Source organism: Anguilla rostrata, chromosome 19, assembly GCF_018555375.3.
Source record: "Anguilla rostrata isolate EN2019 chromosome 19, ASM1855537v3, whole genome shotgun sequence".
Lineage (NCBI taxonomy): Eukaryota > Metazoa > Chordata > Actinopteri > Anguilliformes > Anguillidae > Anguilla > Anguilla rostrata.
The window spans coordinates 14592329-14601705 of NC_057951.1; the positions used below are offsets into that span (position 1 = coordinate 14592329).

General features: G+C 51.0%; 2 protein-coding genes across 2 annotated transcripts in view; both read left to right on the top strand.

Annotated features, from left to right (window-relative positions):
• Window positions 1-489, top strand: part of LOC135245677 (prosaposin receptor GPR37-like) — a 75560-nt gene extending 75071 nt beyond the window's left edge. Inside the window, exon 2 of the mRNA XM_064318903.1 lies at window positions 1-489. This exon is cut by the window's left edge and continues 2054 nt beyond it. The gene's annotated coding sequence lies outside the window, so the exon portion shown is untranslated.
• Window positions 490-5553: 5064 nt separating this feature from the next.
• Window positions 5554-8473, top strand: LOC135245837 (nuclear factor 7, brain-like). The gene has a single exon (XM_064319158.1). It carries the CDS (start codon window positions 6358-6360, stop codon window positions 7903-7905), a length of 1548 nt encoding a protein of 515 aa, XP_064175228.1. The 5' UTR covers window positions 5554-6357; the 3' UTR covers window positions 7906-8473.
• Window positions 8474-9377: the final 904 nt, after the last annotated feature.

Genomic DNA, 9377 nt, shown 5'->3' on the forward strand with positions numbered 1-9377 from the left:
TTTTAGCCCAGCGCTGCGACACCTCATGCAGCTGATTAACTAACTGCAATCAAGACCTTGGTAAGCAGAACCCAGTGTCTTGGCATAGCAACTGTCATGCACCATGTATTTCCTTTAATCTGACAGATATGGCAGTAAAACTACAAAATTCCTGTGAATGTATCTCATGATTTGTATTGTGGGTTAGGGTCCAGTCTGGGACATTTAGAGGTCCTCCTTAACCACTGAGTGGATTCTGGGTCCTCCTTAACCACTGAGTGGATTCTGGGTCCTCCTCTGAGTGGATTCTGGGTCCTCCTCTGAGTGGATTCTGGGTCCTCCTCTGAGTGGATTCTGGGTCCAAACTGGGGCGTGGCGCTACCTGGCAGGTATAGTACACACCTGGGACTGCAAGTCGACGTTAAATTGCATCGAATGTATAAAAGGCAAAGCATATTTAAAAATAAAACTTCCTCTTCCCTCTAGAGGCTGTCTGAAGAATAGACTGAATGCAGAGTCTGTTTTCTGAATCTTAGCACCTCACCGATATTGGTTTTTTTTTCCAGGAAGACCGCTCCTCCAGGTCCTGCTCACATCATTGCAGGGTTTGTGTTTATCTGTCAGTAATCTGGAAGGCCAACTAAACATATGTATAAATTTGTACTGTTCCTATGCTCTTGGGTCAGGAACACAATGCTCTTGTGGACCACAACATATTAGCCATATACAGTGCTTTTTTTGTTACCGAGAACGGGCGTGTGTGGTTGTGGAATGACATGACACGGTCACAAAGGCGTGATTGTGAACCTGTGACTGTTTAAACGCGGTCACAAAGCCGCCATTGTGAACCTGTGAGCGTTTAAGATGCAAATGTATGACTGAGACGTGGGGCGTTTGTCCTCTGCCAGCACGCACTCGGGGGGGAGAGCGAACGCCTGAGCAGTGACCCGGCTGCAGAACAATGCAGACTCAGGCCCGTACACAAACAGACCGCTGTCCTGCTCGCTGTGTGTGTGTGTGTGTGTGTGTGTGTGTGTGTGTGTGTGTGTGTGTGTGTGTGAGCGTGTGTGTGTGTGTGTGTGTGTGTGAGCGTGTGTGTGTGTGTGTGTGTGTGTGAGCGTGTGTGTGTGTGTGTGTGTGTGTGTGTGTGTGAGCGTGTGTGTGTGTGTGTGTGTGTGTGTGTGTGTGTGAGCGTGTGTGTGTGTGTGTGTGTGTGTGTGTGTGTGTGTGTGTGTGAGCGTGTGGTGTGTGTGTGTGTGTGTGTGTGTGTGTGTGTGGAGCGGTGTGTGGGTGAGCGTGTGTGGTGTGTTGAGCTGTGTGTGTGTGAGCGTGTGTGTGTGTTGAGCTGTGTGGTGGTGTGTGTGTGGTGTGTGTGTGTGTGTTGTGTGTGTGTGAGTGAGCGTGTGTGTGTGTGTGTGTGTGTGTGAGCGTTTGTGTCCGGTGGATAGAACAGCCGCAGACACCACGGTGCACTTCCTGGGGGGGGGCAGGTCCATCCTGTTCCAGAAGGAACAAAGCCCTGCTGGATCTCCACACCTCCGTGTTCCCCGTGCTGGAGCAGGTCATTGTGCTGCTCGGTGTACCGCAGCGATCTGCAGCTCAGATCCCGGAGGGCTGCTGTGTGCTCCTGCTCTTCTGTGTGTTCCTGCTCTTCTGTGTTCCTGCTCTTATCGATGCGGCCCGTCCTGTTTCCAGGCCTTAAGTGGGCCGTGGATGGAAAGCAAACTGGAGAAGCCAGCAGAGTCTGCGGAGCTCCAGCCTTGGAGACTGAGACCCCTGTAATGTGATGATTCCTAAGATGGGAGGAGCAGTAAACATACGGGATGTAGATTGTGTTTGAAAATGGCTGTTTACAGTGGGTTTGTTGTTTTTGCAGTTCTGCCAAACAAGTGACTTTCCTGCTGGGGCTTTACACTCTGACAAACAGGTCACACACACACACACACACACACACACACACACACACACACACACACACTCGTGCAAACAAGTTCTACACACACACACACACACACTCGTGCAAACAAGTCCTGCACACACACATACACACAGGTCCCACACATGCACAAGTAGGCCATGACACTTCTGATGTGCACAGACGTAGCACCACTCTTCCATTCACAAGTACACGAGACACGCCCCACTGACAGTGCACTCCCAAAGTGCAGCGTTCAGTGTGCGGGGAGTCAGGGAATGTGCCCGTTTAGCGTGGCGGGGGCGGGGGGGGGGAGAGGTTTGGGGCCCTGGCTGGGACGCCGTCTCCTGCCTCATGGATCTGAAGAGCGCAGCCGTCTCAGGCTGGGTCGTTAATCATAGTTAATTAGTGATTAATGAGGATCTGGCGCCGTTCCCCTGGAAACGATGCGGTCCCCAGCGGCTCGCTGAGCGCCTCTTCCTCAGTCGGCTCGCTGAGCGCCTCTTCCTCAGTCGGCTCGCTGAGCGCCTCTTCCTCAGTCAGCCCTCTGAGCGCCTCTTCCTCAGTCAGCTCGCTGAGCGCCTCTTCCTCAGTCAGGCCTCTGAGCGCCTCTTCCTCAGTCAGCTCGCTGAGCGCCTCTTCCTCAGTCAGGCCTCTGAGCTCCTCTTCCTCAGTCGGCTCGCTGAGCGCCTCTTCCTCAGTCGGCTCGCTGAGCGCCTCTTCCTCAGTCGGCTCGCTGAGCTCCTCTTCCTCAGTCGGCTCGCTGAGCGCCTCTTCCTCAGTCGGCTCGCTGAGCTCCTCTTCCTCAGTCGGCTCGCTGAGCGCCTCTTCCTCAGTCGGCTCGCTGAGCGCCTCTTCCTCAGTCGGCTCGCTGAGCGCCTCTTCCTCAGTCGGCTCGCCGAGCGCCTCTTCCTCAGTCGGCTCGCTGAGCGCCTCTTCCTCAGTCGGCTCGCCGAGCGCCTCTTCCTCAGTCGGCTCGCTGAGCGCCTCTTCCTCAGTCGGCTCGCTGAGCGCCTCTTCCTCAGTCGGCTCGCTGAGCGCCTCTTCCTCAGTCGGCTCGCCGAGCTCCTCTTCCTCAGTCGACTCGCTGAGCTCCTCTTCCTCAGTCGGCTCGCTGAGCTCCTCTTCCTCAGTCGGCTCGCTGAGCGCCTCTTCCTCAATCGGCTCGCCGAGCGCCTCTTCCTCAGTCGGCTCGCGAGCGCCTCTTCCTCAGTCGGCTCGCGAGCGCCTCTCCTCAGTCGGCTCGCCGAGCGCCTCTTCCTCAGTCGGCTCGCCGAGCGCCTCTTCCTCAGTCGGCTCGCCGAGCGCCTCTTCCTCAGTCGGCTCGCTGAGCGCCTCTTCCTCAGTCGGCTCGCTGAGCTCCTCTTCCTCAGTCGGCTCGCTGAGCGCCTCTTCCTCAGTCGGCTCGCTGAGCGCCTCTTCCTCAGTCGGCTCGCTGAGCTCCTCTTCCTCAGTCGGCTCGCTGAGCTCCTCTTCCTCAGTCGGGCCGCTGCTGATGTATGCCACGCGGGGAAGTCCCCTCCTGGGGAAGCTGCAGGGAGGGGGAGCGCCAGAACTGCAGGAAAGGTTTCAGACGCTGAGCGGAAATGGCGATCGGGGAGGCCTCCGGCCTGTAGTGAACATGGCAGTGTACAGACTGAGCTGTCTGAGCAGAACTACTGCACGGCTGGTCTAACACACGCGCGACACATCACACACACACAGGCACACACATAACACACTACACGCATAACACACACACACATCACACACACACACACAGTAAACCCTCCCCACTAGGCCTCTTATACTTACATTCACTCCTCTGAGCTTCAACCAAAAGAACTTTTTTTTATTTGACTCCATAAATGCGGAACGGGAAGTCTGTTTACAGCCACAAACTGAACAGTTTTTCAGAACACGTATGCAACTGGGGACCTGGGTTGATTTTGCAGAGTGTTGAAAATAATTGGCTGCAATGTAGTTTCTAAAATGTGTTTTGCTGGAAAGAAATGCAATGCTCTATTTGTGTTTCTGCTATTGCCATAACAACCATCTTTCTATTGACAGAACCTTGCAAAGTCACATCTGCCCTCATGTCCCAAAACATCTACAGTGTTGTCAGCATTGCTGTCACAGGACCAACCCTGTGTGCTTAACGTTCACTGCAGGCTCCCTCATACTCTGCCAGAACATGCATTTAATCAGAGTGAGTATTGGTCCGTCACTACATTATATTGCATCGCTGTTATTCGATAGATTCCTGTGAGTGTACAGGGGGTTTGTAGATGCAGATTCAGCAGGGGGATGTATTTGTATGGTTTTTCTATACAGGGGCATGTTTCGCAGTGCAGAAAATCGCACAGGAGGAATAGACTTGTACTGCTCTACATACTGAATTTGTGTCGAATATGATGATGCTTCTCCTCGTGATATCAGGACTACACTTTGTGCAGGTACTTTGTGTCTTTTAGTTGGCTGTAAGAAACAAGATTTAAGATTTATTTTATTTTGTCTTTTTTTTTGCGGCCTGCAATCCATAAATAAATGTCTGTACGCCCATAGCTGTGTCGAGACTGTAGAATAGATTAAAGGCTAAAATGGCGCAGTAGTCAGAGATGGGCCTCTGGACGTGGCAGCTTGTTTATCCTTCTGCGTGAGCCCAGAGCTCAGAGACCAGAGCCCAGAGCCCAGAGCCCAGAGCCCAGAGCCCAGAGCCCAGAGCCCAGAGCCCAGAGCCCAGAGACCAGAGACCAGAGCCCAGAGCCCAGAGCCCAGAGCCCAGAGCCCAGAGCCCAGAGACCAGAGCCCAGAGCCCAGAGCCCAGAGCCCAGAGACCAGAAGGGCAAAGTAAGACTGGGTCTTATGCTGCGGATGAAAGACTTTCGTAGCTCGTCTGACACCTGAGGCATCCATTTACACTGCTGGCTTTATATTGCCACCTTGTGTTTGATTATTATACTGCAGCACTGGGTCTGTTTTTAGACATGTTCACACTCCACTGGTGATGCACATCTTTTTAAAATGTCTGGAGCAGCCATTCCACTGTTAAGAGTTAAGAGTCCTTTTGTTTGAGGTTGGGAGGGCTTATTTTGGCATTCAAAAATAGTGTGATACTCTAAAGGGTGTAAACCTACGTTCCCACAAAGTTACTGCTATAAAAGTTTTATTTTGGTGTAGGGTATATGTGTATCTGTGGGCTTGTGTATTCCTCCTTTAATATTACATAATAACATAAGCAATTTAGAGTGTTTTATGAAGAGATCAGACCAGTCAATCTATCTAGACACCAAGTGGAATTGCTTGTCAGTTTCCTCCTGCATGAACTGACAAGCAATTTATATGAACAGTGCCGAACATTAACAAACCAAATAGTAGCACTTAAGGCTAATACTCTTAAAACTTCATTTGTTCATTGTAACATTCGTGCAGTAAGCTCAACACGCTGTCCGTCTGCCTCTGAATGGGAAAGGTTTGTGCAGTAAGCTCAACACGCTGTCCGTCTGCCTCTGAATGGGAAAGGTTTGTGCAGTAAGCTCAACACGCTGTCCGTCTGCCTCTGAATGGGAAAGGTTTGTGCAGTAAGCTCAACACGCTGTCCGTCTGCCTCTGAATGGGAAAGGTTTGTGCAGTAAGCTCAACACGCTGTCCGTCTGCCTCTGAATGGGAAAGGTTTGTGCAGTAAGCTCAACACGCTGTCCGTCTGCCTCTGAATGGGAAAGGTTTGTCTAAATGAACAGAAAAGATAGGACCTCTCCCAGAAGGGTAGCAGGAAGGGGACGAGGAGAGGATGATGATGGAGAGGTTAGGGGAAAGGCACAAGTTTGAGGCCGGGCTGAGCCCTCCAACCCCTCTGCTTCTGTATTCTCCACACTGGAGATGATCAACGATACAAAGACTCGCAGTCGTTAAGCACAATTCACACTTACACCGCTGCTCCCTGAACTCTCGACTTAAAACTCTTTTAGGTAAATAGGATTTTTCCTAACCCAGCACTAGGACACTTGACTGCATTTATCAAGGTCTTGATTGAAGACCAGTTGATTGGTAATTAGTTGAATCGGGTGTCATGAGATTAGACATCCCTGCTTTAGAGAGGAACGGAGGCGGTAACTCATAAAGCGGCAGTGCAGTGGGGAAAAAAGGCTGCTGTTCCTTTAAGAGCAGAGGGGGCGGGGACGCACCGTTAGGACACACCGTTACTTCACTGAATCGAAACTAAACTGTATGAGGCCACACAAGCTGAGTTTCCTGAAACTTTGCCCCGCTCTGCCACGGCAGCTCTGTCCCCTGTAGCGTTTCGGGAACCTTAGTATTTTTGGTACCAGGCGCTCAGGTCTTTGTTCTGACAGACGGGAGGGTCCACTGAACAGCTGCAGTGTGAGCTTTTCCATCCCAGCACAAGCAGAGGAGGAAGCTGAGTGTGAGTGGAGCTCGAGGAGCAGAAGGGGCCGAGCGCGGAGGAAGGAAGCAGCAAGGCAGGCATGGCTTTTCCCAGCACCCCCCTCTCCGAGCGGCAGCTCCACTGCACCGTGTGCCAGGAAGTCTTTACCGACCCCGTCTGCACGCCCTGTGGGCACACTTTCTGTAAAGCCTGTTTGAGAGGATTCTGGGAAGGCAGCAGCGCGTGTCATTGTCCGTTGTGCAGGAAGAGTTTTGAAGGCCCGCTGGATCTCAGCGTGAATGCTGTTCTGGCCCAGATCACCCAGGATTTCAAGAGGCGAGCACCGGAAGCTCCCAGAGGGGGGGCCAAGCGCAGGGCGGAGGAGCCGCTGCTGCCGCCCTGCGAGGGCGACGCCCAGTCTCGCCCCGCGGACGACCTGCCGGGGGACCCCCCGCTCCACCTGCGCGACGGCACCTGTGCCAAACACCAGCAGCCCCTGGAGCTCTTCTGCAGCAGCGACCGCGCGTGTGTCTGCGCGCTGTGTGCGGAGGACGACCACGGGGGTCACGCCACCGCGCCCCTGAAGAGGGCGTGGCTCCGCACACGGGACGAGCTGAGGGCCCAGGTGCTGCGGGCCAGGCAGGACGTCCTGGACCGGCAGAAAAAGATGGAGGAGCTCAAACGGCGGACGAGGCTGAGCCGGGAGGACTCGGAGAAGGAGCTGAAGGAGGGCCAGGAGATCCTGCGCGCTCTCCTGCGCTCCGTACAGGAATGCCAGGCCGAGCTGCCGGAGGTGATCGAGGGGAAGCAGAGGGCGGTGGAGAGCAGGGCCCAAAGCCTCCTGGAAGAGCTGGAGCAGGAGGTCAGGGAGCTGAAGCCCAGAAAGGCGCAGCTGATGCAGCTCTTGCGCTGCCAGGACCACATGCACGTTCTACAGAGCTTCCCCTCCCAGCCAGCCACCCCGTGCTATAAGGACTGGGACAAGGTCATGGTCTACACTGACCTGTGTGTGGGCACAGTGAGGAGCGTGCTCTCTCCCCTGCAGGAGACCCTCGGGGGAAAGCTGAGGGAGCTGATGGATGCCGAGTTTAAAAAAGTTAGATGTTACGCTGACGATGTGACGCTGGACCCCCTCACCGCACAACAGAACTTATCCGTGTCCGAGAACGGAAAGGAGGTGCACTATCACTGCTGGACGCAAGCAGTCGCAGACAGCCCCGAGAGATTCGATGTTGTTTGTAATGTCCTGGGGAAGGAAAGATTCACTTCAGGAAGACACTACTGGGAAGTGCAAGTGGAGCGAAAGACATCCTGGTATTTGGGAGTTGTCACGGCGTCTGTTGGCAGGAAGGGGAAAATGTTTCTTCAACCGAAAAATGGTCTGTGGCTACTGCATCTAAAAGAAGGGAAGATTCTCAAAGCTCTCGATAGCCCTCCGGTGGAGCTCAGTCAGAGTTCAGGGCTAAAAAGGGTTGGTGTGTATGTGGATTACGAGGAGGGTCAGATCTCCTATTACAACACGGAGGCCGGATCTCATATGTACTCTTTCACAGGGAACACCTTTACTGAGGAACTCTGTTTGCTGTTGAATCCACAAGCACCTGATGGAGTCCCAATGATCCTCTCTCCTGTCTTTCAGACTGAATAGTTTAAAGATTTCAGCACTCTACTTTTGCTTCATCTGGTGAATCCATTGGTTGAATGGGCTGCTTTATTTTCTGCCAAGAAGTCTGTTGAATATTTAGTTTATTATTTTAGGAATTGGTGGTTTTTTAGGCATTATTTGGACTCATCTTCACCTCAGCTCATTGTGATTATATGATTTTGTGTTGATGGATGTTTCATACTCACCTGTATGAGTACAGTCAGGGCTGGGACAGGTACAGTGGGACCAAGGCCCAGATGGGACTAAGAGACAGCTATAAAACATTTTGGGAATTATTTTGGGACTGGACTCATATTCGATATGTTTTTTTTTTGGTAAAGTACATGTAGTCAGGTCTCAGCGTTCTGGGTGGGTCTTGTGTGTCTGCAGAAGGCAAGAGGTGCAGTCCTGACTTGTTTTACAGCATTGCTGTTCTGCTTTATGCATGTAACCGTAGTAGCTTTGGATGAATTTTCCACAGTAAGAATATGGATTATGTAACAGGTATGCCATGTGTGTCACTTGGTTAAGGGTGTTGGATAAACATAATAAATTACAACACACACCAGTTCTTAGAACGTCTCTTCTTTCCACCTGATATTCACTTTTAGTCTAAAAATGTGAAGGATTTCAGGTTTAATCTATAGCAGTATAGATTAAATCGATTAATAGTAATAAAAATGCCAATTATAGCAACATGATTTACTGCCATCTAGTGGTACACATGGAGAGCTATCATCTGTATCGCAAGAGAGTGAAGTTCATGGCTGTCCGTTGCTGGACTTCAACAGAATATAAAATGCAGCAACAAAAAAAGAATTGGGTGTGTCAATTTTGAATAAATTTGATTACTCTGGTCAATTAACTGGTCTCAGCATTGAAGAGAGAGAAAATGACATTTGTTTCTTGCCATTATTACGATGACCTACTATGAATCCAGCACATATTAATTAGACGAGGCTGCTCTGTTTCTCTCTGTGAGGCCAGTGGCCATTTTAGTGTGTATCCATGGTTACTCCTCAAGGATGCCCTGGATCGAGATCCACTAGTCCAGAAGATCTGATATGGTGTTCAGTGTTTTGGAAAACTTTAATGTAACGCGGCGCACAAAAAATTTACATTACTAGATAGAAGAGGAGGAAATGGTGCTTGAACCAGCTGTGAGCAGGTGCAGCCAGAAAATATATAAAGAATTAATCAATTAACAGGCACAACTCTCTGTAAAAATATTTTGATTTTATTTAATTCATCTCTATGAAAAACCATCGACATTTTGGCCATAGTGGCAGGCCTTCAGCAGAATGCATGCCATTTTTACAAATAAATGGGGCAGAAATTTGAGATTAACATTATAGTTAACAAGGTAATCTCTGGACAAAGTCAAACTTTTGCATTTTAATTCATGCATTTAATATGAGCGATTGATTGTGTCTATCAATCATTAGAAGGTCTGCTTCATTTCATAATGTCTGTCT